Raw genomic sequence first — 27,885 nt, 5'->3', positions numbered from 1 at the left:
AGGAGCTTTGGGCTGAGGGGTGCGTCTGAGCCAGAGCCTGGCGAGTGCATTTCTTTTGTATGAACAGCTTTTAGTTTTGTTGGCTTTCTCCCCAAAAGTGCTGACGCCAATTAGGCTGCTGTTAGGGGAAACACAGAGAAGGAGCCTCGTGGGCACAGCTGGTTTCAGGCCGTGGGCAGGCCGTGGGCAGGCCGTGGGCAGGCCGTGTTAGCAGGGAGTGTGGGAGCACGTGTGGCAGCCCCCGGGGCAAGGGGTGGAATATTGATACGGTTCAGATCCTTTTCAGGTATGTGGGTCATTTTATGGACGACCTGCATCTACATTAGATGTTCACGGCCACAGATTTGGAGAGAGGTTTGGGTTTAGGCGCCAGGAGAGGCGGCCAGCACGGAAGGAGCAGGGGATCTCGGTGGCTTTGAGATTAAGCTGCGTGGCTGCCTGGACGGGGCTCATATTCTCTTGGTTTAAGGTTTCTTTAGTAGAGGCCTTACCAATGGCACAAGGAAATCAGGGTTTTAAAATGACAAAAATAGAGTCTCCGGGGGCGGGGGGGAAGCATCAAAACAATATTAACAACGAGAAGCGGAGTCCCTTTCCCAGTGACCTGCTTGCAGTCTCCCCGGGGCGCGTGGAAGGAACAGGACACCTGGGCTGGGCAGCAGTGGCCTCGGGTGTCATCCCGTGGCCAGAGCCACCGCCGGCTGCACGCTAGTGGCTCCCTCGGATTTGGGCTTCGCTCAAGACGGGCGGCTTGCACCAGAACAGGTGGCCGACCTGGCTAACTGGCCACCCAATGGGAAGAGCAGTCCCTATATTAAGCGAATGACCCCGAGGTGATGGCTCGAGTCAGTTACTAAAAGTGGCTCTGACTTTCCCTTGCTGAAGGAAAGGGAGCGTTGCCCTCCGCCCGCCTCGGGATGGTGCCTCCCGAGAGTCAGCCGAGCGTGTGCAGGCGCCACCTGCGGCTGCTGGGGCCACGTGGGGCGCGAGCCCGATGCCTGAGCAGGAGGGCTGCCCGGCTGCCCGGCCACCGCCACCGTCCTCGCCGACCGGGCGCTATGCTCTCTCGCGTCCGCCGAGCCTTCTCCAGATTCTACGGGGCGCTGCTAGTAAGTACCCCGTTTCCCTGCCCGAGCGCACTTTGGAGCGGGCGGTGCTGTGTTTTTCTTTTAAAGGTGGCCCCCGATCCTGTTTGGAAGTCGGTTCGGGAGCTATTTTTTCAAAACCAAGCGTGACGTTTGTAACCTTTGCCTCACCTCTCACTGCTTCACTGAACATGAAACTTAGGGTGTGATTTTTACAGCCACTCTCTCACTTTGTTTAGGTACAGACACGTGGGCCCTGTGTTCCGGTTTTCTCTAAATTTCGGCTTGCAGAGCGTCCCGCTCGCGTGGGTCCCTCCTCTGTCTGCGACGACGCCCTGCTCTTGAGTCTGCCGAGGGCCGTGCCTGCGGGGGCGCCGGCCCGGGGTGGGTGCCGGCCGTGGCTTCCCCGTGGCGTCGCTTCCGTGAGGCTGGTGGTGGTTTATCCAGAGCTCGAAGCCCGGGGGGGGGGGGGGGGGTCGGCTGCATTCACTCCTTTTATTTTTCCTTACACTTCCCCTCATGTTTCTTTTGCTTTTCTCCCCTTGTTTTACCCCATAGTCTCCTCTGCCACCCCTTGGTCCTTCCCCGGGAGAGCAGGTGCGGGGGGGGGGTGACGGTCAGCGGGGGGGGGTCCTGCTCCAGGCGCCGCCTCCGGGACTTTGTCACAAGGGCCCGGACGCCCAGCTCTCTGGGTCTTCGGCGCCGTCCAGTCTCTGCATCTTCGCAGTTCGTAGTCTTTCCCCCCAGACAGGATGCCCCGTCCTGCTGCTGATCCCGATACAGGGGGATCTCCCTGGTCAGCGGCCTTCCCCGAGCGCCTGACCGGCCGCGGGGGGCCTGCGGCCCGGGGCGTGCCCTTCTAGCTGTCCCAGGACTTGGTCTCCTCCTGACCACTGCGGGCGACACGGAGCGGAGCTATTTTGGGAAGGTCCGCCTGGCAGGTCTCGCGCCGGATTACGAGGGAGAAACTGAAACCAGGGAGCCTTTTGGAGGCTGTTGCGGCGAGCGGGTCGCAGGCCGGGAAGGCCAGGCGGGCACGGGGGTGAGGAGGGGAGGGCGGCTGAGGGGGCCCCACCGGCCTGGCCGTGAGGACGGGTCTGAGGCCGGTTCCCTTCTCATAGTGTCCACGACGTCATGGGTCACGGCCACACACGAGGGAAGAAACACAGCGTCACAAGCCCCCCGGCTTCCCGAAATGGACGGCCAAGGCCTGAAGCTGGAGCCTGGGGTTCTGTCATTTTTACTTCCACGACTCCCTGTTCAAAGCCTTCAAGGAGACATCCCGCAGCTGCGCGCTCCTGGTGTCGCAGGCACTGCTCACGGTGTGACCAGGCCACCCGGCCGCTTGGCCAGTGTTCTCACCCAGTGGGTGCTCCTTGTAAAGCACCGCAGCGGAGACGTGTGAGCCGAGCCGCAAACTCACACACGCCCGCCCGTGGGGGGCCATTCAGAGGTCGCCTTTACGATCGAGGAGCACAGCCCTGGCCGGCGGGCTCAGTGGTTAGATGTCGGCTGCGGACTGAAGGGTCCCAGGTTCAATTCCGGCCAAGGGCACGTACCTCGGGTGCAGGCTCGATCCCCCCGGTCAGGGTGCGTGCGGGAGGCTGCCAGGTGATGGTTCTCTCACATCGATGTTTCTCCCCCGCCCCCCGAAAAGCACTGAAAGAATATCCTCAGGTGAGACTTAAAAAACAAAACTGAGAAGCACAGGCCTGCATCTCCAAGGCCAGTCTACAGTGTTCGATGTACACAAATGGCCATTTAGTCTGAAACAAATAGCTTCTAGGACCTACCACGGTGTTTGCTAAATAGGAAGCTTCCGCCCATTTTGTGGATGAGGGAAGGAGGGTTTCTCCGTGAACGCCCTGCTTAGTTACTCAGACAGTGGTGGGGAAGCGGGCGAGCCAGGCCCCCAGGCAGCCCTGCCCCCTGCGTGACTCGTGTCCCGTCTACAGGCGAGGACAGCCAGGGCTCGGGGACCAACCTGACGCATCTGGCCGTGTGTCTGGAAACGGCCGAGCCGGGTGGTCAGGTGGGACGGTGCTGGGAGGTCAGAGGAACTGCGGCAGCAGAGGCCCACCCTGCCTGGCCTCTGGGGTGGCGTGTCTGCGTGTCTGCGTGTCTGCGTCAGCTCTGGGCAGAGGATGCTCTGTGCCTGGGAATAGAGTCTGTGACGTGGAAAGATGGTCTCGGCTCCCATGGGCCCCTCTGGATAGAAGGACCCCGTGCACTGTCCCGGGAAAGGGGACTTACGTGAGAGCCGTGGGAGAGAGGCCTCTGCAGCCCCAGCAGCAGAGCTGATGACCCAGGGCCTGAGCATTGAGCGTGGCCGAGTGCAGGATGTGACCTGGGGCTGCCACGTCCACGTTGCAGATCTGCAGCCTCTGGTCTTTGCCGTCTTTCCCCCGTCCTCACGTGGACGTGTCCCTCTAGGCCACCCCCAGGGCCCCCGAGCCCCGCCCCACACTGCCTCTCCCTGGGGAGGGACGTGGCCAGGGCTCCTGGGCTCCAGCGGCCACCTCAGGGCCTCGGTGAGGCTGGTGGATCTGCCCCCCTCCCTGTCCGTTAGCCTGGGGCCTGAGGACAGACTGATGGGTGCCCTCCGCAGAGCAGGTGGCCGATGCTGTCCCAGCCACCGGTCCGGACGCCGGGCCCAGCCTCACAAGCAGAAGGTGCCGCGGCTGCCCCACGGGCTCCCCAAGCCACAGGCTATGGTCTTGTCCAGAGGCGGCAAGACCTTTATTTGCCTGTAGACTGGGGGGAGTTTATTTCAGTGCACAGACTTCTACCGGGTACCTTAGAGGTGCACTCAGTCACCCACCCCGTCCCGGGTCCCTCGGCTGGGCCGGGAGTCTCACCGCTCTGAGGGGGCAGCTGGCAGACCCGGTCCCAGGACACGACGGGATTCTCACCCTTGGCACCGACCCGCTCGGTGCTCCCACCTCTCTCCTCGGGGCCTCTGTTTGCTCGTTGGGGTTGGGATGCGTGGTTTCCACGCTGTGTGCCTGTCTGTGCCCCTTCCCGCGAGATGCCCATGGCAGGCACACTGGGAGGGCTGTCGTCAGGATTTCCCTGCGAATGGTTCGGGGGCATGTCGAGATCTCTGTTCTCACTCTCGGGCACCAGGCTTGAGTTTCTCTCCCGTGGATTCCGTGTGGGGGAAGGGAGACCAGTCCTCCTACAGAAGCTAAGAATCGGTGGGTTCTCGTGGAGGCGTGAGGCTCACGGGGTCGGGGACCTGAGCTGATACCTGGAGTGACGTCGTCACAGCCGCGGCCTGGCAAGCACAGAGGGGGCTGGGGCCCCAGTGCCACAGGACTGAGAGGAAGACGGTCCAGAGGGTCCTTGGGGTGCGGGGCCTGGGCGCTCAGGCTGCCACTTCCACCTGCCGCTGGGGAAGTGATGCGTCTTTACGCAGCTGAAGCACTTGTGTCCATGCTGAGGACGCCTGGGGGGCAGAGGGACAGACCCTCCTCGTGAAATGGGAGGCGTTTGAAGGAACCAGCTGAGGTTAAAAGCAGCCGCGGGGGAGGCCCAGTCAGGCCACTGTGTCTCTTGGAAACGGATGAGCCCGGGGCCCGCGGGCGTGAGGACCCATTTCTCACAGGAGCCGAGCCGGACGCGGGGACCCAGCCCTGCAAGGTGCCCACTGTGAGTCACAGTCAGGAAACTCTGACCTTTTGTCCTGTTTGGGCGCCAGGCACTTGGGACACGCTCTGTAGCCCAAGGACAGCAGCCGCCCTCTGGGACGAGCGCTCCCTGGGGGCGGGAGGAGGGGAGGCCCTGGAGCTGGAGGGGCTGTGGCACCAGGACAGCGTCTGAGGGGCCGGCGTGTCCCGACCCCGGTCTGCCATGCGAGGGGCGTGTGCTGGCGGGGCCCCCAGCGCTGTGGCTGGTCCCACGCTGGGGAGGCCTGGCTGCACAAGTCACGCCTCAGGGACACTCCCCGTCAGCTCCCGAGGCCTCGGTCACTTCTGTCTTCCTTCCGTCTTGGAGGTGTTCCCTCTGCCCCACGAGTCCACACCTGCTGACCGGGGTTACGTCCAGGCTCTCTTCCCGGTCATGACACCCTGGGAGCTCGGGTGTGTGCCCGTGTGTGCATGCGTGAGTCCGTGTGAGTCCGTGTGCTGATGTCTGTGAGCACGCGGGGCTGACCCACACTCCAGCTCCCGGGGCCTGTCCCCTGGGCTGGTTCCTTGCCTCCCAACCTCTCAGTTCCGACCCTCGGTCCCTCACAGCAGCTGTGACAAATATGTTCTCACCCCGGGTCTCCCTAAGCACCAGCTGCGCTGTTAGAAAGCCGGTGAGGCCCCTGGACGGCAGGTTTAAATCTGGGTGGAGCCCTGGGTTCCTCAGAGATCCGAGATTCTGACGCCCGTTTGACAGGGGCCACACCACCCGGAGCCGCCACCCTCAGTGCGTGTCTCAGAAGAACTCGCTTAACCTCAGGATTCCTGGCAGGCCACTCGGTTACCACCCCGTTTTACAGAAGGGGAAACTGAGACATGAGGCAAGTGTAAGGCTGCTGTGAGCCTGGTGACGTATAAGGCATGTCCCCAAGCCTGCCTGTCACACAGGATTTGGGTCGAGTCGCTCACCTGGGACATTTCCTGGACCCCAAACGAAATTGTGATTCCAGCCGAAGTCCGTCCCGTCTGTCCGCAGCTCCTGTCCGCCAGGCCCCCCTCCGCCCGCCCGGGTGTGGGCTCCCTCCGGGGCCAGCCCAGAGGCCTCCTCTGCCCCTTGCTCTCCTCGGAACCCAGTGGGGGCGATTGTTTCACATTTCTGCTCGTTGCCAAGCGGCTGTAAGTGGACCTGGTGACAGTGCCCTGGGTGCCTCTCAGCGGGCCGGGAGGGGCCGGGCGCAGAGCCCACACGGTGGCCACGGACGGAGGACGGAGGGATCTGGAGCCTCAGGCCCGACGTGTTTGTTCACCGACGGTCACTTCCCACGAATCTGCATGAGTGTCAGGAGCGTTTTGTAGAAACACAAGATTAACAAAGAAACGCTCGGCAATCCCAGCGCTTGTTCCCGGTCCCCTCCCGCCCCTTTCGGGTAGGATTTGTGACTCCCGAGTCACACTGTGCAAGCTCCCGGACTTCCTACTGTGTGCTTCCTCTCCCCGGGCCCTCCCCACCCGGCCTCCCTGCAGGGACGGCAGCCTCATTCTGGGTGCCCGCTGTCCCCTGAGACGCGGGTGGTGTCAGGCGGGTTGGCGCCCTACCAGCCTCCCCCCCCAAGACCCGCAGAGGTGCCCGTTTACCTCGCCCGCCCGCTGTCCCCTCCCAGGCCCCTCCACAGCAGCCACCTGCCCTGTTCAAAGCACCATTGTCCCCAGTCGAAGTCAGAGCTTTTCAAATAGGAGCTTTTCAAATAAGAGCCTTCCTGCCCCATAAATAACTTCCTGAACGCATTATGTAGCTTTCCTTTTAAAAACAATCTATTTATTGACATGGACGCTGTGACGATTGTGTTGGTGAGGGACTCGGCGTTTCCTGTCCCAGCTCTGCAGGGCGGCGGGGCTGCTGCCCACGGTGCCGGTCAGAAAGGAGGGAGGACGTTGCCCGGCTCCCTGCCCCAGGGGCAGCTCCTCAGGCCCTGCGGCCCCCTCACGGGACAGCCGCGCCCCACACACGCACCCCATGGGCCTACACGTTAGGCCTGGGTCGCCATTCGAGGTGCTTTTTAGCCACAAATGATAAGGAAAGTGGCCACCTCGGGGCGTCCAGCGCAAGCTTGGTGTCGGGTGTGCAATCCCTTTCCTGCCGCCCCTGTGCCTTCGGAGCCAGCAGGGGCCCTGCCCGAGACAGAGCCGCCTGCCCGGCCGAGCACCCTCTCCCCACCCATTTCATTGGGTGTAAACTGAGTGATGCGGCTGCTCTGGCCCAGGACTGTTTCCACGGCCCTTCCCAGGGTCCCAGCTCCGTGCAGACTCTCAGCCCCTAAGAGCAGCCTTCGTGGATGTGGAGGGCTGAGAATGTGGGGTGCAGAGAAGGGGCACAGGTGCCCACAGGCACACAGGTGCCCAGGCCCAAGGGACCCGCTGCGGTCACTGCGGTCAGCACTGACCTTTACGATAAGTGTATGAATAACGTTGGACAGGCAGACGGGGGGTCGGGGAGAGGACAGCTGGGAAGACAGGACCGAGGCTTGGGGGCCCAACGGGGCAGTCCTGCCCGGCTCCCGCTCTGGCCCCTTTGAAACCGTGCTCAGGGCGGGGGCGCAGGGAATGTGGGCGCTCCTGCAAGGGCGGCTCTAGGTGAGCGTCTCCCTCTCACCAGCAAGGCTTCCCCCCTGAGAGGCAAGGATTTCCCCTCCGGGCTGCCCGGGACTGAGGGGGCCTTGTCCCCTCTGACCCTCTGCTGTCCGGCCAGCCGTCGCCCTCTGAGAAATCTCCTGGCGCCCGGTCAAGGGAGTCCGGTTTCTCCCCAAAACAACCGCTACAGTCAGAATCACAACAGGTCTTTCAAAGGAGTCAACAATTTTGATTTTATTATTCTGAACTGAAATCAAGGAAAAGATTTGGAAATATCCGGTTGGAATTGTCCCTGCAGACGGAGTGGGGATCGCCTGACCCCTTTGCACTCACAGAACCAAGGGGACAGTCTGAGGCATTTCTGCCCATGACAGTGGCTCCCCCTTACTTGCGGTTTTGCTTTCCATGGTTTCAGTCACCGGCGGTGAACCAAGGTCTGAGAGAATTAAAGGGAAAACTCCAGAGATAAACAATTCGTGAGCTTCGGGCCGTGCGCCATTCTGAGCGGTGCGATGCCACCTCTTGTCCTCCTGCTCGGTCCCACCCAGGATGTGAGTCATCCTTTGTCCGGCGTCTCCAGGGACCCTCCACGGCCCTCGGCCACTCAGCAGCCGTCTCGGTGACCAGATGAACCGTCGCAGGACCGTGGTGCTGGTGCTCAGGTCGCCCGACTTCACTTCATAATGGCCCCGAAGCGCCAGGGTGGGGATGCTGGCGATTAGGATGCGTCGGGAAGAAGCCTAAAAACGCTTCCTTTAAGTGAAAAGTTATGTATGTGTAAGAAAAACTAGTATTTATAGAGTTTGGTACTATCCACGGTTTCAGGCGTCCACTGGGGCACTTGGGACACCTCCCCCGTGGACAGGGGGGTGACTAAGAGCTTGGCGCTCACACGGAGAACCCAGGAAATAACAGGACCTGGCGTCTGTGGTTAGCTGGTTAATTTTGCTTATTACCTGGTGTTAAGCTGACCGATGAGTATTATCGGCTGACTTCTTCCCTCTCTGAGTTTGGGTGGTTTCGGAGTGAAAATCACAGTGTCTGTGCTTTTGTGACCGACGAATTCCTCTCTCGGCACAGTGTCCTCAGGGTTCACCCGTGGTGTAGCCGTGTCAGAATTTCCTTCCTTCTTAAGACCAAGTACAGTCCATCCCGGGGACAGACAGGCTTGTTTCCCCCACTCATTTGGCTACTAGGCCGACCGAGGCTCCTGTGGACGTAGGTGAGCAGGTGCCCCTTTGACGCTGTGCTTTCAGCTCCTCGGGGTGCAGGCCAGGAGGGGGGTCGCTGAACCCGGGTGGTCCCGGGCTTCACTCGCTGAGCACCGGCTGCACTGTTTTCCCAGCAGCCCCGCCGGTTTCCAGTCCCACCCAACGGGGGTCTCACGGCAGCTTCGACCCGCGTCTCCCCAGCCTCAGTGGCTGTGGGCATCTCCCACGTGCCTGTTGGCCACCTGCACCCTCCTCTGCAGAAAGGATCCTCCTGTTTCACAAACAAACACAAACACACTGGCTTTTAAAACTGCTTTCCTGCCTTTCCGCAGAGCAGACAGGTGTCAGGGTCCAGCCGCCTGGCCGACCACGTAACGAAGCGGACGCTGTTCCTGACATTTGCAGGAAGGTGGACGGGCTTAGAGACCATCGGCGCTTTAAAGGGAGCTCTTCTGCTCCCCTGGGAAGACGCCGGGTGACGTCCCCTCTGCCTGCCACACAGGATGACCTGGGGCCGGGTGCACAGAGGTCACCGAGGTGACCTGGGCGTCTGACAAGAGCTCAGCCTCTTTCTTCCATCATTTCTGGATCAATCGGTGGCAAGAACATTGCCTTCCAATAGCGTTTCTATTCTGGGATCACTGATTGCCGCTCTTTTCAGATCGGGGCCCAGGGAAGGCGAGGTGGACAGAGAGCCCTGTATGCTTCCCACTTTGATTTCAGTTGTCATGTGTCACCAGGTTCACATCGTGACATGAACTGTTTACCTGAATGTGCCGCCGAGGGGCAGGCGGCAGGGTGGGCTCTGCTCTGACCAGGTCCTCTCTCTGCTGCGGCTGCTGCCCCCCCCCCTCAGCTTCCCTCTTGGGGACACGGGGACAGGAGAACCAGATTCCCCCCTAAACAAGGCTCTGGGTACATTCTGTGGCAGGGGCTTCTCGTCTCCCCTGGGTTTGGGTCAGGGCTCTGCCTCCGGCCAGCCAGGCGATTTTAGCCTCTTGCTGCGCGTCCCTGATCCTTTCTGAGTGAGGCTGGGCCAGCTCTCCAGTCTCCCAGGGAAACAGGATCCTCAGAGACTTGCGTTTGCTCTCGGATTTCTGCACCGTGGTCCCTCCTGAGTGCTTTGTGTGGATGACTCTGCTCCCGGGGCTGGGCCTGAGCACCCGGGGCCGTAAGCCTTGCTGGGGTTTGGGAAAGGGGGGTGCAGACACACTGGGGAAGCTCAGCGCCTGTCACAAAGGGCTTTATAAACACCCTTTGGCTCAGTGAATTCTTTGTACTCTGACACCACCCTAGAGGCGCTCTGACCAGTGCACACCTCAAGTGCTCTGTGGATGAACCCACAGTGTGTGGGCCAGATGACACCCCCCCCCCCGCTAGCATCATTAGGCCACTTCTCTGGACACTTGCCCTGGAGAGTCTGCCCCACGACAGTCATGGGACTACAGGCTGGTCTTGCTTAGGGCCGATTCTTCCGAGCAGAACGTAGGTGGGTGCTTGTTAGGCTGGGCACGGACCTTCCCTCCTTGAGAGCCCCGTAAACCAATAACTGTTTCAGCATGGCCCACATGCCCACTCTCCTCCTTTCTTAAAAAAAGAAAGAAAAAAACAGTCGCTATTTCAAGTACAGATACCAAATTTGGTAATAAATTCTTCTATTAAAAATGTGATGTAATAAATTCTAAGACTGTTTTGGATTTTAAGGTATCAAATAGTGAGAAATAAAGAAATACTCGGGCCGGGCCGGTGTGGTTCAGTAGTTGGAGTGCCAGCCTGCAAACTCGCTCTCTCTCACACGCGCACACAGTGTGTGAGCTGCAGGCGGACGCACACGCGTTGTAAGAGAACAAACCAAAACCGTAGTGCTGTTTACACAAGTAAGATTCTCTCCTTTTAACAAACGGCCTGTCTCCACCTGACGTATGAAACCACTGCCTGCTATTAGCTCTGGAAAGAAATTAGCACGAGTTTGAAATTCCTCAGTTCTCCTGATGGCGACTACTAACGCCTCACACAGCCGGTGCCTTCCGCTCCACAGAAGTAATTCCTGACTATCCCTGATTCCCTTCGATTCCTGTCGCTCACCCGTAAGATAAGAGCCGGCCTCCCCCATTCTCCTACTCAGGGCCTGTGCTCCAGGGGACGCTGTCCCTGCCCACATGCTTGGTGCTGGTGCCAGAGGGCAGATGGACGTGGGCCGGAGCTCTCGGACTCCAAGTGGACACCCCCCCATGTGCTCCCACCACCGCCTTTGGGGACCAGCGGCCCTGGGCCACTCCTTCTGCTTACGCCTGAGCCCTGGAATTAACAACGGGCCACACCTGCTCAGTGTAGACCTTTAATAAAATGTGTATGTGTGGTTACAGCCCGTTTAGGGAAGAAAAAAACAATATTTGGAAGCACACGCTTTCTTTCCAGGACAGTGATGAAGATGACACAGTCCATCCCTCTGAGTGACTTCAGCCCTGTCCCCTGTGCACGAGCACCATGGCGAGTGCGGGCTCCCTGCGGATGGCGCACCCTCTGTGATGCCTCGGTCCCTGGGAGTCCTTCCAGAGCCGAGGCCGTGGGGACAGCTGGGGAGAGTCCTCGTGCAGTTAGTTGTGTCAGCTTGTGTTTAAATGAAAGACGTAACGAGCGACCCTCCATAATTTTCATTTTGGTTTTTAATTGATAGGCTGATATTGGGAAATGGGACTTTCTGTCTTAATACATTTAGCATATTTGACTTGTTTTCTTCCTGCCTCATTAGTGCTTCGCTTGGGACATCTGTCCCCCGTCAGCAGATGACTCTGTGGTCCCCGCGTAAGAGCCACAGAAAGCCTTGGAGAGTTAAGTTGCTTTGCCGTCGCCTGCAGCGGGCGGGAAGGAGGGTGGACGAGTGGCGTGAAGCAGGGAGCCCACTTGCCGGGGAAGCGTGTGGAGCCCGGAAGGGACCAGGGGCGGGTCCTTCAAACCCTTTTCCGGGCAGCACTGGGAGGCCTTCGTTCGTGGTACTTGGCTATTCGATCCCCTGTCAGGCGGCAATGGGGTTCATGCTCCTGGCGCGTCCCCTCTTTGCCCCGAGCGCGCCGTCGCAGCTGGCACGTGGGCCACGCAGCGGGTGGGGAGGGAGGGTCCCGCTGACGTTCCGGGGCTGAGCAATCTCGACCACCGCGCCCGGGAAACCGGTTGGTGTAAATTTCCCAAGGAAAGTTAGCTGAAGGCACTGAATACAATTTTTGAAGTGGGAAAGGAAACTGGAATGAAAGTGCCCATGGAAATAAGTTCCTGGTGAGATTTTTTTTTAAAGGTAGCAGGTGGAGATGAGAAGACGGATCCCCCCAAATGGCCTTTGCCACGTGTGACCTGAAGGTGCTCCTGAGACGGTCCCTGGCTCCAGTCCCCTGCTTTTCACGGAGCGGCGATGCGTGAAGAACAATATTCTCATGTGGCCTCTATTTAACATCCTCCGACGTCCTTAAATCCCTTTAGCATCAATGTTTGCCAAAACCTGGTAGCAAGAACCAGTGGAGGTCAGCGAGGGCGAGGCAGGCACGAAACATGCTTGGGGAGCTGCGTGTCCCGCCCCTGCCATCCCACGGAGCACACGGTCCGCACTCAGGGCGGGGACTGGTCACCGTGGCGGGGACACCTGTCGCTGCGTAACCCTCACTCGCTAGCCAGGCACACGTCCTGCTCGGGAATCCTGAGCAAGGGCTGCTGTCATCTAAATGGATCCTAAGCCGGGTTAGTCACTGGGGGCATGTTTGATCCCTGCCACCAATACTTTGTAAAGAGCGTCGAGGACATTTTTCTCTGTCTCCTAAGATGACAGTTCCCACAGCTTTCCTTGGGTTCCCCTCTCCTTTCCGGGAAGAATTGTCTACTGTTGATAAAATGTTTAACTAAGCGAGACAGTGGCCTTGTGGACATTACAGATCTTTTGCAAACTTTAGAAATACCGAAGCGGTTGCTGAACTGCAAGCCTCCAGCTCCGCTGTTTGCAGGAACGTGTTTGTCAGGTACACTTACGTAACGGGCGCATCGAGGTAATTGCATAAGCAGATAAAAGAGTCTGAATTGCTGCCCACACGATGCCACACTTTTCTGTACTTGCTGAGTTGTGCAAATGGTTGCAGATGGTCAATTAGAAGTGAAAGATATGTTCTGCTTTCCACCCCCCCCCCCAAAAAAGATGGGACTATGAGATAAAGTAGAAAAAGCCTCAATGGGAAGCCCAGAGACCTGGGTTCTAACCTAACTTGGGATCCTGAGCAAAGCTCCCACGTTTTTGGTGGACGGTGTCCGCAGCTCTGGAGTGAGAGTCTGTCACGTGGTCACAGCGAGTACGCGTCCCGGCAGGCGGGGGACCATTGCACAGAGATGTCCATGGGTCATAATGACAGGTGCTGAAACAAACAAAAAAAGGGCCATCCAGGTATAGACCCAAACCAACCTGAGCCTCCCGGCTGGTGCACCACCCAAGTCCCGCTGAGCCGTCCCGACAGACACGCCCTCGGCCTTGCCTGTGGTCCTCTGGGGCACCCTCCTGCAATTGCTCTGAGAGTTGAAATCATTCAGGATTTCAACGGGGACATGGTGGGGGGAGGAACTGGGTGAGTTTGAAGCCAGCACTTGGCTTTCCCGAGCTTGTAGAATGTCTCCCAAGCGCATGAGTGTGACTCAGTTTACCTTTACGCACCACATTAGGGAGAAAGATGCTGCCGGACTGTGTCTGAGACACGTTGTAGTGAATGTAGGACGCAGGCTTGGAAAGATCGTTTTCTGACTTTCAAGGGATGGCGGTAAAAAGAGACTATGAACGTTGACCCCTCTTCCCCGACCCCCATGCCTCTGGGCAGCCAGAGCCCCTCCTGTCCCTGTCCCTGTCCCTGTCCCTGTCCCTGTCCCTGTCCCTGTCCCAGCCCCTGATGCAGAGGGGACGCCACACTGTTTCCAAGTCTATGAGTGAGAGTTCAGTGATGAGATTCCTGTGGGGACCCCAGAATAGAAACCTGGGGGAGGCCTCTCCATCCCACAGAGGTAGATGGGGACCTTGCTGAGCAGCTGGGGGCTGGGGGAGTAAATTCTGCATAATCCTGAACAAGACACAAGAGCGCGGTGCTGAGGGCATCTTCCTCGCGGCAGACAAGCCTCTGTGGTTTTGGGACTGAGAGCCGTCACGTCACCCCATCTAACCCTTCAGCCTTGAGCCCAATGTCTCCTGAAGGGCAACAGGATTTTTTAAGTAAGCGTAATTTAAAGGCTGCCATCTCCCTACCCTCATGGCACCTTCTACCTGTCAGCGTAAGATCTGACCCCCAATCCTGAAGCCTCTGGTGAGCCCTGTACTGGGAGAGTTGGCAGAACAGGCCCCGAGCAGCCTGCGGTCCTGCCGGTTCATGCCGGGCGGGCGCTGTGCGCTCCCCTAGGAATCGCTGTGCACCCCCGCCCTTGAGCACACAGGTTCCCGTGCCTGGTGAGGCGCGAGGAGCCCCCGACGCCCTGGTTATCCTCGTGAGCTCAGCCCAGGGTCTGAAATCCCGTCCAGCTCCGCAGCCCGTCGCTGAGCACCTGCTGCGTATCAGGAGACGCTGGCCAGGAAGCGTAGGCGAGTGAGGTGGAACCCCGCCCATAAGCAGTGTGTGATTTAACGGGAAGGATGATAAAAACAAGTAACTAGAATGAGAGTTAAAATATGATCATCAGAAGAGAGCCAGAGACATGGACACATGCAGCAGACTGACAATTCTGGGGGGGTGGCAGGGCGGGAGGAGACTAACCAGAGAACTCATATGCCCGAATGTATAACCCGTGGACACAGACAATAGGGCAGGGAAGGCCTGGGGAGGAGGTGGGGGTGGGGAGGAGGGGGGGTCATTGGGGGCAAATAAAGGGGACATCTGTAATAATCTCAACAATAAAGATAAGTTTTTAAAAAATATGATCATCAATATAATAGCTACAAAGTACCAAGGGTTTTGCAGACAAAAATTTTCTCTAACTGGGAAAAGAGAATGCACAAATAAAAGGCTCTATTTGATTTTTACCTTCAAAGATGGAGAGAAGGCCTGTAGGCAGAGCCAGGGGAGTGGGGCAGGGGAGCCAGGGCAGAGCAAGGACAGGACGTGACTGGCAGCTGTCTGGCCCAGCTGGCTGGAGACGTGAGCTGGAGGGCAGGTGGGGATAGCTGTGGGTGTTTTGAATGGCAGCTGGAGTTGGAGTTGGCCCTGGTGGCACAGAGGTTGAGGGCCGCCCAGTACAGAGGCACTAATCGGTGCGTGATGTGCCGACTGGGTGGGATAAGATCACAGGAAGGAGGTCAGCTGGGGGAGCTTTGACCTGGGGCGGAGCTTGTGCAGGGGAAGGTGAATCTGCAGACATGGCCCAGGTGAACTCCACGGGACCTGGCGATGGAAGGGATGCCTAAGGGGTGGTGAGAGGGAAGGGTAGAGGTTCCCCCTGGGCCAGGCACCCACGTCTGGGTCTGATGGCTGAGTGGTCAGGAGATGGGCAGGGACATGACAAAGGTGAGGAGCTCGGACGAGATGCGGGTGTTGGAGGAAATGTTATAAATACAGATTGGGGGACACCAATCACAACACTAGTCCTGTCACTACTACGTGGAAGTGGAGAATTCTCAGACTTCCATTTCTTTTTGGTTTTTCATATTTTTAAGCTGTTACTTAAAATACTTCCGAGCTAAAATGCTTTTGCAATATGCTTTCATGTTTGCAGCTTATGTCTAATCCCTCCCTGAAAAGATTGGGAGATTAGCTGCAGCACTCGCATCCCGGCAAATGGTGACGGGACTGGAGTCTCAGACTTCCTGAACCGTCGCCAGACTCCCCGGCCAGTTGTCCCGGGAAGGAAGGATGACCACAGGATAGCTAGAAGCGGTGACGTCACGGACCGAGGCGCAGGCACGGTGCAGGGGGCACACGTTGGCTGGGAAATGGGGGCTGTACACAGCGTTGAACTTCAGGATGGACTACGGGGATCCTCACCCGTTCCCTACTAAAGAATTCTTTTTTTGTACATAGTACATGTCATATGTCCCTAGCAAGCCTACAAGTATTATTTAGGGTCACTGACTTGTCCCCTCAGTTAGCCCAGGTGAGAGATGGGAAGGGGAGGGGACCTGACTTTGCTACGTGGGCCTTCGTTCCACACTCTGCCCGGCCCACCTGCCTGTTCACGCAGCACGTCTTTGATTTGCAGGCACCTACTGGTGAGCCACGAGGATTTTTAAAATATGCAACACCGGACTATTTAGTCAAGGGCACTGACCTCTTTCCCTTTAGATTGTCAAGTTAAAAAATGACAACAGCCAACACAACAATAGCCGTTCAGTGTGAGTGAATCAAAATTATACCTACATTTTTGTCAGATTGGCAAAACATATATTTCTTGGCGTGCCGCAAAATTTTAGTAATTATTTTGTGTGTGCGATTAGATGAAAAAGGTTGAAAATCGCTGTATTCGATGATCACCCTCCTGCTTCAATTGCTATTTTTAAAATCAGATTTTTAGCTTGATTGGTCCACAAAGTGTGCGATACTCTTATTTCTTTTTGTGCGTCCGTGAGCGCTTAGCGTCACCTGTTCATGTCACTGGGTGCGAACGTCCTTGGGTGGTGTATCTGGAAGAGTCTTTCTTTTGCTCTCGTTTCTGAAAGACCTTCCGCAAGGTAGAGAAATCCCTTCCTCTTAGCTCGCTGCATATGTTGTTTGTCCCTCCTGTGGCTCCCGGGGGAGATGTTAGCTGACAGTCTCACATTCATGGGTAGAAAATCTGTCTTGTCTTCTGGTGGCTTTGGAGAGATTTGTTCTGCTTTTGGCATTCTGCAGGATTAATATGACATGTTTAGGTGTGGATTTATTTTTATTTAATTCTTAAGATTCGGGGGCCTTTGAGAATACGAGGATTGGTGTATTTTGTGGACTCTGAATAATTCTCCGCTGTTGTGTCTCCCATTCTGAGGCTCGGCAAGGCTGGGTTTCTCTCTCTCCAGCTCCCACACCTCTTACCTGCCTTTCTTCCTTCCTTCCTGTTTGACTTTCTGGTTTGCATTCTGTCCATTTTCAGCAGATCAAACATTTCCTTCATTAACTCTTCCTTGGACTTTACCTAAACTGCTGTTTAATCTATCATCTATCTATCTATCTATCTATCTATCTATCTATCTATCTATCTATCTATCTAACTATCTATCTATCTATCATCTATCTATCTATCTATCTATCTATCTATCTATCTAACTATCTATCTATCTATCATCTATCTAATCTATCACGTTTTTGATTTAAACTATTATAGTTTAATTTTAAAAGTTTTACTTATGTTTACAAACCTGCTTGATTGTTTCGTAATCTCTAATGTCTTTGGAATGCGGTCATTCCCCTCTTTTGATTTTTAAAAACATTAAGCAAACATTTTATACTATTTGTACAACAATGTCAACCTGTGCGGCCTCACGAGTCTGATTCTGCAGTTTGCTGTGCCTGCCGACCCCTGCTCACGGTAGCTTATTTCCTTGCGTGTTTACATTTATGATTGAGTCGTGTTCCTTAGGCTTGCTCTGTATTCGAGCTTTGAGACAGGTTTAAGGCGTGTCTCAGAGGTCGGACAGTTGCCTCTGTCTGGTCCTTGGGGTGCTGCAGTCTGGGCCCTTTGGGAAAGTAAATTTGGCTCGGAGTTGTTCAGCTGGCCCTGGGAGTGGGATGGCCTCACAAGGCAGCCAGAAGCTGCAGGAATCCGGGAGGAAAGAGTCCCTTCCTTGTCCCCTCCAGGCCCACAGGGCAGGAGCTCCTGGTCCCGGCTCACCTGGGAGGGTCCTCACCTCCTCAGGGTGGCTCTGGCCTCACCCCACGCTGCAGGCCCCTCCTTCTCCAGGTCTCCCCCTTCTCCTGACCCTGTTATAACCTCGGCTCCTGGTTACAGGGACTGACACAGACTGCAGGACAAATGCAGCTTGCAGCATTGGGGAACACCGTCTTAGCCTCATTTTTGGCCTAAATTCACTCCCCGCCCACTTACTATTGGATCAGCCATGCTTTCGAAAGATCACGATTTCCCCTTGTTTATCCAGCACGTGTGTGTGTCTCAGGAAACCGCCCTCCACACAGTAACCTATGGGTAGCCGAGACTGGTGCCTCCCCGCCTCCTCCCTCTGACTGGGGAGAGGGGAAGGTGGACCCCAGGCACAGGGGCCATGGCCTGCACCCCACTGTGTTTACTTCCCTGAGCATTTCTTGTACGTGTGCAGTGAGTTCCCATCTCTGATATAAGCATTTTGTGCCTGAAAGGCTGTAGATGTCTATGGAATATGTTTTTAAAGGATGAATATTTCTTGCTAAAAAGAAAAAAATTCTGGCAGGGACTTGACAGTCTCCTCTGTACCCACTCCAGGGCCTGAGAGACTTTCCCGTGATGGGATTTTTTTTTTTTTTTCCTTTTTAAGTAACCAGAAATCCTTCCTGCTATAGTTTTAACCCGCTTCCTCTTTCCTGCTGACTCCCTCCCGTTTAAATCCCCTCTGTAATTTATATACAGGCGTGACTGGCCCCAAACAGCCCCTCATTTCTCTTCACCGCTGGGTTTCCCTCTAGACTGTTAGACCAAGTGCTCTGTTAATAAGGCGCCTCTTTGGTGACCATCATTGACTCAAAGCTTCCCTGGAGCCCTCAGAATGAGAAGGTGGGTCTCCTGTGACGGCTTCAAACAACAGAGATGCTTCATCTCAAGTTCTGGAGGCCAGAAGTCTGAGATCCAGGTGTGGGCAGAGCCATGCTGCTCTGAGACATGTAGAGGACCCTGCCTCGGCTCCCCTAGCTGCCGCGTGGCTGTAATGCTCTCTGGCTGGTGGCTGCGTCGCTCCAGTCTCTGCCTCGGCGGTCACCTGGCCTTCGCTGTGTCTGTGGTTAGGACACTGGTCATATTGGAAGTGGGCCCACCCTACTCCAGTATGACCTCACCTTAACTAATTCCACCTCCATCCACCCTATATCCAAATTAGGCCATGTTCCGAGGCCCTAGGGGTCAGGATTTCAAGACAGAGGCCCCTCGGTTTGGGGTTTCTTAGAATTCGTCCCTCAGCCCTGGGCCTGGTGCCCTGGGCTTCTGCTCCAGGTAGGGTCTCAGGGATTCCAGACTGGTCCCTCTCTCGCATGGCCACCTCTGACCCATAGGGAACTGTCATGTCGCCTCCGACAGCAGCCCTGTGGGTATAGGTCACTCAGAGAAGAGCCCCTCTGTGCCTCCCTGAGCGGTATTCATCCCTGCGCTGTGCTCCAGACGCCAGGCCTACACTGCCATGTGCCCAGCAAACAACAGATTTCATGGGGGGGCTTGCAGTAGAGGTTCCCCCACCTTCCCTGTCTAGGACATTCTGTGTTCTCACAGAGAATGAGACTCCCAGGCCTGGAGAACAGGCTCTGGCCTCTCCTTTAATTGGCATAGTTATTTGTCCTTGAAATTTTGAAATTTTATGCCTCATGTATCTTGGGGACTTGGTGGTAAGAATTTTAATTTTCATTAATCAATCATGAAATCCTATTTGTCCAAGTTCTCAGTCGCCCTGTTTTTCTGCAGCCTGGGGCCCCACCTGCTCTATCTGCCAGGGAAATGTCCCCTTAACCCCAGGAGTCACCCCAAATGCCACCCCCGCCCGACTTCTCATCTATTTCTGGTCATGCAGCATTTCTTACACGTTCCCTCGCATTTCTTGAGAGCCACATCCTGTGTGTCTGTTTGCCCACTCCACACCCGCATGCCTGTGGACCTCTGGAGGTCAGCAGCCGTGTAATCGTTCCGCATCCCTAATGCGAGCGCAGTCTGGGTGCTGGGAGGTGATCCGCCATCACTGGTTGGCCTGAGTGGAGTGCGCGTTAGCCAGCCCGGCGCTCTCCCAGACACGAACGTAGCCATGGAACCCAGTCCCACACGCTGTGCGTATGTCAGAGAGAAACCGGAGACGACTGGAGGTAACCAGCGGTCTGCTGGGCTCCGTGTCTCCTCTCCAAGCTCCCCTCTCCCTCCTCGGCACCAGCCTTAATGAAGTTCACCTGTCCTCTGGTATTTGGACCCAGGGGAAGTGGACCCTGACACCCACCGCAGACGTGGTGGCCTGGAGGGTTTCCTTGCGCAGGCACATGCACTGTGGTAGGTGGGTGGCTGTAGGGATGTTGAGACACCTGTTTTACCAGGACAAAGACAGAGGAAACAGATTTGTCCTGGCAATGAAATGAATTCCACAGTTAAATTATGAAAACTTTTCTTCTGGTCTTTTGGGTTGTTCAAGTTCAATGGGACAGTTTTGATGCCCTCAAATTTAGGGGAGTCGTGAATGTCCCGTAAGATGTTTCCTTTCCAGCCCCATCACACCCCCGAGGCTTTTGCCCTGAGCTGGCAGTTGGCATAAGGTACCCATCTCTGTCTCGTGAGTAGTACCCGCTCCCAACCAAGAAGCTTGGTGGAGATGGTCCTTCCCTTGCCCTGGAGCTGGTGGCCGGCCGGTGTCCAGCGTCAGTCAGCGGCTCCCTTTGCCAGACGGCAACGTGGCACAGCCCCACCTGTCTGCATTGGCTCAGGCCTGGGGTGCCTGAGCGGTGTGTGTGTGGCGGGGGCTGGGGCGGGGTGAACACAGGGTGGTAAGGAGCTGGTTCCCAGAGTAGGAGTAATCCCCTCCCGCAGAACCCTCGGGGAAGCAGGGCCCGGGCCTGACGGGCATGTTTTCACCTTAGAGATCCCCAGTGGGAGCATAAAATGGCCAGCGAGCCCAAGTTCACCAGGCAAGGCAGTGGCAGGCCCGGCCTCCGGACACTGGTTTCTGTGCTGGCCTCTGGAGCCTGCAGCCTCCATTAGACCCCGGGAGCTGTCTGACCTCACCTGTGACCTGCATGCAGCCTGACCGTGCCAGCTCTTATTGGGGTCACCTGCCCCCTTCCTCACTGAGCACCGATGGCCTGTCACGGGTATTAATGCAGCTTTCGATTCTGCCCAGGGGATGGCGTGACCGTGGATTTTCAGGCTGCTTGGCCCCGCCTCGCTGCCTCCGGGCTTTTCAGGGGCTGGGGCAGCAGGCTAACAAGGCCGCTGGACCCTGCCTTGCACACACGCAGCACGTGGACACGCGCAAGGGTCAGACCAGACGGGCGCTCGGACCCCGGCCCGCAGATCTGGGGCTGCCTCCGCCCTCCCGCGAGCATTTGGGGGGGGGGAGCCTGTTTCCCTTTAAGGCAAATCCCTGCCGCCCGCGGCCAGCAGCTGGCCCCTGGGAGCCGGCTCCGCGGCCCGCGGGTCACGCGGCCCGCGAGGTTCTATATAAGGAGTCGGAGGGCGGAGGACGGACGTGCTTTGTTTCCGACCACAGCCCGGGGCGGCTTTCCCCCGCACGCGGCCCGGCCCGGCCACGTGGGGATCCTTTCCCCGCCGGGAGTGGCGGGGGGACCCCAGGTCTGGGCGCCCGGGCTGTGGGGCGCGGGGAGAGGGTCGTGGGGCCGGAGGAGGTGCAGAGAGCACGTGCCCTCGCGGACTCTGTTCCATTTTCTACAGCTGTTGGCTCATCAGAAATTAAAGTCTGGTTCGGCACCGCAGAGCGTTAAGGCGAAGAGTGGAAACGCACCTTTTCAGGATGGAAACCGTAGGGACGCCCCTTACCCAGGAAAACCGCCCCGCAGGCGGGCGGAGCGCAGCCCAGCCCAGCGCAGCCCGGGCGCGGCTGAGCCCCGCGGCCCTCCGCCCGCCTCATTAGGTATGCGCCTCGGCGGGCGCTGATTGGCGGGAGGGCGGTGGGCGGGGCTGCGCCGAGCGAGTACTACTCGGAGGGCGGGGGGAGGAGGACGAGGGAGGAGTGAGCGCCTGGGGCGGCGGGGCGGTGCGCGCTGCCTGGCTGTAGTGGAGAAGAACAGGCGGTGGGTGTGGCCGGGCGTGGCGGCGGGCGCTGATTGGTGGTAGTGGCGCGGGGCGGGGCGGAAGGCGGGGCCGCGCGGGGCCGGTCCCCCACGGGGCTGGATGGAAAGGAGGGAGCGCCCCGGCGGCGGGCGCTGATTGGCTGTAGTGGAGGAGACCAGGCGGTGGGTGTGGCCGGGCGTGGCGGCTGGCGCTGATTGGTGGTAGTGGCACGGGGCGGGGCACGGGGCGGGGCCGCGCGGGGCCGGTCCCCCACGGGGCTGGATGGAGAGGAGGGAGCGCCCCGGCGGCGGGCGCTGATTGGCGGCGGCGGAGGCGGGCGGGGCGGCGCCGCTGGTCCTCGCCCGCGGCCGCAGCTGGAGGCGGCGGTGCTGGAGGAGGGACCGCTGGCGCCCGGCCGCTCCGGCCGGCTCGGCCTGCCCTTTGTGCCCGCAGCCTGCGCCCCGCGCGGTGGCCGCCCGCCGCGCCCCGGCCCGCGCGCCCGCCCGCGGACCTGACCCCGCCCGGGGATGCGCGTCCCCGGGCCCCGCGGCTCCCCCGGCGGCGCGGGGCGATGGAGCTGAGCATGAGGAAGTTCACGGTGCGCAGGTTCTTCTCCGTCTACCTGCGCAGGAAGTCGCGCTCCAAGAGCTCCAGCCTCGGCCGGCTCGAGGTAACTGCGGGCGCCCCGGGCGGGCTCCGGGTCCCGCCGCGCCCCGCGGGGCTGCGGCTCCGGGCCCTCCCGCCCTGCGCGCTGTCACATGCGCGGTGCCCGCAGCGCTGCCAGGGAGCGAAAGTTACGGGAGAGCCGGTCCCGTTTCCTTAAAGCCCAGCGTTACTGCTGCGGACGTGGACCCGGGGACGGCCCTCGGGCCCCGGTGGAGACTCAACTCTGCCCCTAACGAATTTCTCACCGGTGCCGTTCCGCGCTCTGGGCAGCATTCGGGGTGCCCCCGGGTGCCCTGGGGGAGGGGCTGGCCGTTGCTCCGGTGGCACCCAGGGGCCCGGGGTCCAGGACCTCCCGCCCTACCCCCGCCGCGGCTGCGGGCGGGTTTGGAGCCCGGAGCCGCGTGGTGCGTCCGCGGGGCGGGCGGCGGGCGTGCTGGGCTCCGCGCGGGGTGAACAAAAAAGGGCGTGTGAGCGCAGCCGGACCCACTCGGCCGCCCCGAGCGCTGATGCAATAGCCTGCGGCTCGGGGCGCAGATCCCCCGGAACCCAGGGCCCCGGGGAGTCGCGGCCTTTCTTTCCTCCGGCCCCCCGGCGGGTCATCTTCGGGTTTCCAAAGTCATCGGCGGACGGTTCTCTGCTGCGTTTTCCATTCCAGCGACCCAGGCTTACTCTCTCCAATGCAGTGTCCCGGTCGCATGGTTGAATCTGTAGACGACAAAATGGTGACATATGTTCAAGTGAAGAAGAGACATTGGGGTGGGGGCCCCGGGGGCGGATAACACACCTCGGGGATTTCCTCCGGCATTGCCCTGGCCTCTGCCACACGGCTGGCAGCCACGGAGGCTGTGGCTTGTCTGTCTCCAACGAAGTCAGAGTAGTTGGAACGATGTCCCCTGTTCCATCGGGGTTTCTTTGTTCGAGCTGCCATGATCTGAGATACAGGCAGGGGCTCGGGGACAATCACGGTCTTTAAGCGAAGCTTGGGGGTAGACACAAAAGCAGCCTGGAATTACTTGCTTAAAAAGTTCCTGTCGCGGTATCGCTAAATCAGAATTTAAAGTATTGGAAAGGATCTTTGTGGCTGGGGCTCGTTTCCGCCGGTAAAACGTCTTTTCAAGCAAACGCAACTTATTAAATCAAATGACGGAGGAGGGTCTGCTTTAAACCCCGCGCCGGCGGAGATTAGACAGGGGTTCATTGAGACAAGTCGTTGTCCTGGGTCTCAGGCGCTTTAGAAAGCCGGAGTTGACAGAAACAGCAGCTCAGAACAGCATTTACCTGCATGCCTGACAGGTTTTTATTCATTCAGGTACCAAGCCTATTGTCCAGCTGCTTGTCTCCTTCACCTATTGTCCTTTCCGAGGGTCCTCAGGAAGATGCCGGGTGGACTGGGAGGCTCAGCTGTCCCGGGGCAGGGTCCGCGCACCTGGTTCAGCAGAGGGAGCTGGGCTGTGTAAGTGCCACAGAGAATGTGATGGAACCGAGGGCGGGAGGGGGTAGAAATGAAATTTCTTCAATATGAAAATTACATTCCTAAAGCCATTGATAAACCATCAGCTATGCGGCAGGTCTGACCGTCTAGGAGAAATGTGGCCTGTCCACGCGTCGTCAATGAGCATTCACCTGACCCGACGCCCGTGCGGGGTGCTGGAGAGAAGTGCTACTAATGAGTAATAAAGATGACCAGCACCCACACGGTGCCCCACTCTCCGCAGGTGTGCTCACCAGCTTCTGTCTGGGACGCTGTGAAACTAGTAGGCGTGCCCTAAGGTCCTCGCTCTATCGCGAGGGGCAAAACCCTGAGAAACTGAGGGTCTTGTTGAAGGCTTACCAGCTGATTCACTCTGCAGGTGTTTGTGGGGAACCTGCTATGTGTTCAGCCCTTTTCAGGGCATTGTAGCTCAGAAATACCGGACCCAGAAATCCTGGCCTCAGGGTGCCTCCGCCTCTTGGGGGATCTAATAAGTGGCCGGCCCTGTGCGTTGGTCCATTAGATTCCATACTCTGCCCAGCTACCCTCCCATCTTTTCCCAGAGAAGCTGCCTCTTTGTATTCTCACAGCAGATTATAAGCTAAGAATCACTCATCAAAAAATGTCACGTTTAAGAGGGGAGGCCAGTTAATAATTCGAGGCTGAGACATAGGACATAGAAAGCCCTTAACATGTGCATATTTCCTGTGTTTGGACTAATGAAAAAGATAACACATTTTTCCAAAAAAAAGTTTGTTTCTTTGAAATTTACATTTATATTTAAAAATATACATGGAGACCTTGAAAAATTTTGATTTTTGAAATTTGAAATCTAGTGACACAAACAGGAAGGTAAGAGTCGTTGCTTTAAGTTTAAAACAATATCTTTATTATAAAGGCTTTCAGGGAGAGAATGTTCTCATACTGGCTTTTATGTTTAACTTTGTATCTAGAATCCAATGCAAGGTTTTTAACTGGGATGTTGGTATTGGTAAGCTTAGTGGGAGAAGAATCCTACTTATTTTTTTGCTAAGTTGTTGCACACTCGACACGTGCTCAGCATATAGGGCCACGTGCACGGTGCTGAGTAACTGGGGCAGGAAGATCGATCCCCACCCTCCCTGAGCGGAGCATCAGTGGCAGCCGCCTGCTGCGTAGGGTGTAAATCCTGTGGAATTGTTGATGTCCTTGGAGGTCGTTTAACTATATCAATTGTCAATTCTTTTTCATTCTCATGGCCTCAGATGATCGAGCCTTACCTATGTGGGAACATGAATGTATTTTACCTGCCCACCCCTTTTTTAAGAGAAGCAGGGCGTCCTAATAAAGTCAAGTTAAGGGACTCAGCAAATACTGTGGGCAGCGCTGGCTCCGGCCACGGGGCAGAGGAAACTTCCTGGAGAGTTAAACATTCGGCTTGTTCTTGGTGCCGGGTAGGTGAGCTCTTCTTCTAGGTCTTGGGCGCTTTCCAGAAAAACCATTTTTAATTAAAACAATTTTCAGGTACTTTTAAGAAATGCCCCCAAAGAAGTTCTATGTTAATCTTGATTTTATCGGGCTTTCAGACAACAGCAACAAAAAATCAGAGGCGACCACGATAGAGGGTCCATGTTAGTCAGTGAATGTTTAATTGGTTTATAAGTTTGCTTATTTATGCGTCATTCTATTTTAAAGACACTAAGCCTAGTTTCTTACTTGCGGTCGCTGTTTCTGCGGCATGCCTATCTGTGTAACTTCATTACATACTTTCTCCTTACACCCAAGAAGATGCCCGAAGTGGCTTATTCAAAAATATGTGGAAAGACACCCAAATATATTGAGGTGTCCTCCCTTCTCCTCTCTTCACCGCCCTTCCCCATCTTTCCAACAAGCTCACGTGCCCGCTGTCTTCTGCCCCAGGTCTCGATGCAGCGAGACTGCTTGAGTGCATTTGTTTGGAAGTAGAGGAATGAAATGAAGCTCGCTCCATGAAAACGGACTGTCCTCATCGTCCGACTCACTGTCACCCAGGGTTTCGCTCTGTGTCTTGCACGCTGGGGGATCCGTTGCTTCGATGTGGGTAGGGGACAGATGTGCGGACTCCCCGAGACGGGGGCGGGTTGGGGGACAGGCCTTGGCCGTGAGCAGAGGAAGGGAGGGAATATTAACAGCGTCGGTGGCTCACTCAGTGCACTCGTGTCTCTAGTGGAAGGCGCTGCTTTGAAATGAGGGGAGGCTGGGATGGGTTTGTTTTGTATGAAGTGACCAGAGACGGAGGCAGACACACTCCTGACTTCTCTCCAAGGTTCCCTGCTTGTTAAACGAGCCGGGCGGGTCCCGTGCCCGCCAGTGCCCTGCTTTTATTTCTGATGACGCTGGGACGTGTTGTGCTGTATTTCTCCCTCCCCAGCATTATATGTTTGCTGATATATTTAACTGGTAAAAGCTGTGAAATTAAACTCAAGTCGGAATTATCAACAAATAGTCTCTGTTGAGCTGTAGTGTGACTCAATCACGCGAATGGGTCGGATGCAGATGTATTCAGGACAAAATATCGCTCGTCACCTCCGAGTTGCAGCTGTGTCGGTAGCCTCCCCACCGCCAAGCCGGCTGAGGGGACCTGCTGCGGGGCAGCTATGTTAAACCCGGGCCCCCGCCGACGGGCGGGGGGTGAACGTGCGGGGCCCGCGGGGCCCGCGGGGCTGTGTGCCGTCGCCCAGCAGGAGCCGGCGTTTGAAACCACCCAGGTGCACGGACAAGGACTGTCCCCCAAACTCGACCCGGCATCCCCTGACCCCTCTCCTCGACCTCGGGCTTCCCTGCGGCCCCTGTGGGCCTGCAACACCCAGTTTTAGCAGGAACCCTGCTGAGTGGATTTAGAGGGACCCCACCCTCCACATTCGATCCCCTTCAATATCTGACCTAATTCTTCATCCCACCTGCCCCAGGTGGTGCCTTCAACAGGAACCTGGCAGGTCAGTCTAGAGACGCTCAGCCTGTCCCCTGAGCACATCTCCATCCACCGCCCCCCACGGCCGGCCCTCGGCCATAAATCCCCACCTTCCCCGTGGCCTTGGCGCTGGGCTCAGCCCTTCCCCTGCTGCACGACCCCTCTGCAGGGTCCCTTGAAGAGTCTTCCTCCGTCTTTAGAAAGTGTTGGCACGGTGGTTGTTACTGGCAGTTGGCACATGTTCCCTGAGGCCCTTTAAAGGGCATCCAGGGCCCTGCTGGTCAGAGAGCCCCCTTGATTCCAGCTACAAATACAGCGGCCACTCCTTCTCCATGAGCTACAAGCTCCAGTTTACAAAGGTCCTGCAGCCCCGCAGGCAGTGTCCCTGTCCCTGGACACCCGCACTGAGCCCAGCACTGTGCTCCGTTCCCTGCCCCGGCCCAGCCCACCCTGCTGGCTGCCCCCTGCCCCGGCCCAGCCCACTTGCTGGCTGCCCCTGCCCCCTGCCCCCTGCCCCGGCCCAGCCCACCCTGCTGGCTGCCCCTGCCCCGGCCCCGGCCCCCTGCCCCGGCCCAGCCCACCCTGCTGGCTGCCCCTGCCCCCTGCCCCCTGCCCCGGCCCAGCCCACCCTGCTGGCTGCCCCTGCCCCGGCCCCTCACATCCCCTCGTCCTCCTATGGCCTCGTCAGCTGCTGCATCCCTTTGGCTCCTGCGACATGGGACCACCGTGTCACACTAACCTCACGCCCCCGGATGCTTGCCGAGTGGCACGAGCCCTGTCAGGGAAGGGTCTGCGCTTGGCCCCTGGGGTGTCACACGGCGCTGGCCTCGGCCGACCCTCTACGACTCTGACAAAATGGGTTTCCTCTGTCGCCAGCCTCCTCCCCGCCGCCCCCGAGCACACGTGTTTCAAGGCCGTGTTACCACCACGAGGCCGGCTCTGCCCAGGCTGTAACTGTTCCGGTTGCGAGCGTGGGGCTCCGTCCACCCGGCTGTCGTGTTAAACGTGACTCAGCGGGGGACGCGCTCCGCTGCCCAGGTCAGCCCGAGGCTCAGCCAGCCGAGGGGGGAGGCGGCAGGGGTCTGATCTGGCTTTTTACAGAAAAGAACTGTTTTTCCTTTTTGGGCGGTTCTACTGTCCTACGTAAAATTAGTAAAGGCTTGAAAAATGAATCAGAGGATGAGCGTGGAGGCTGCCGGCCCGCACGCTGCTTCCCCGAGGACACGCTCTAGGCGAGACGGCCAAGCTAAGAAGGACGCGCTGCCCGGGAACGATTTGTCCGCCAGTCACAGCGCTGGGACCGTCCGGTGCACACGAGCCGGACCCGAGGGGGCGCCTGCTGTGCCTGGTCAGCGTGAGCCGTGTCATTCTCTGCAGGGAGACGTCCAAG

General features: G+C 57.7%; 1 protein-coding gene across 2 annotated transcripts in view; it reads left to right on the top strand.

The window, feature by feature from the left end:
* Positions 1-843: 843 nt before the first annotated feature.
* Positions 844-27,885, top strand: part of RPS6KA2 (ribosomal protein S6 kinase A2) — an 81,575-nt gene continuing 54,533 nt past the window's right edge. Inside the window, exon 1 of one of the 2 annotated variants that reach the window (XM_081140980.1) lies at positions 844-1,109. In XM_081140980.1, the coding sequence (XP_080997106.1) occupies positions 918-1,109 (192 nt within the window). In that variant the 5' untranslated portion in view covers positions 844-917. Of the gene's footprint in view, positions 1,110-21,889; positions 22,100-27,885 lie in introns of those variants that run through there. The other variant, XM_081140981.1, reaches the window with a different exon arrangement.

This window comes from Miniopterus schreibersii (genome assembly GCF_964146895.1).
Source record: "Miniopterus schreibersii genome assembly, chromosome: 6".
In the NCBI taxonomy this organism is placed as follows: domain Eukaryota; kingdom Metazoa; phylum Chordata; class Mammalia; order Chiroptera; family Miniopteridae; genus Miniopterus; species Miniopterus schreibersii.
This window is presented reverse-complemented; position numbering and strand designations above follow the sequence as displayed.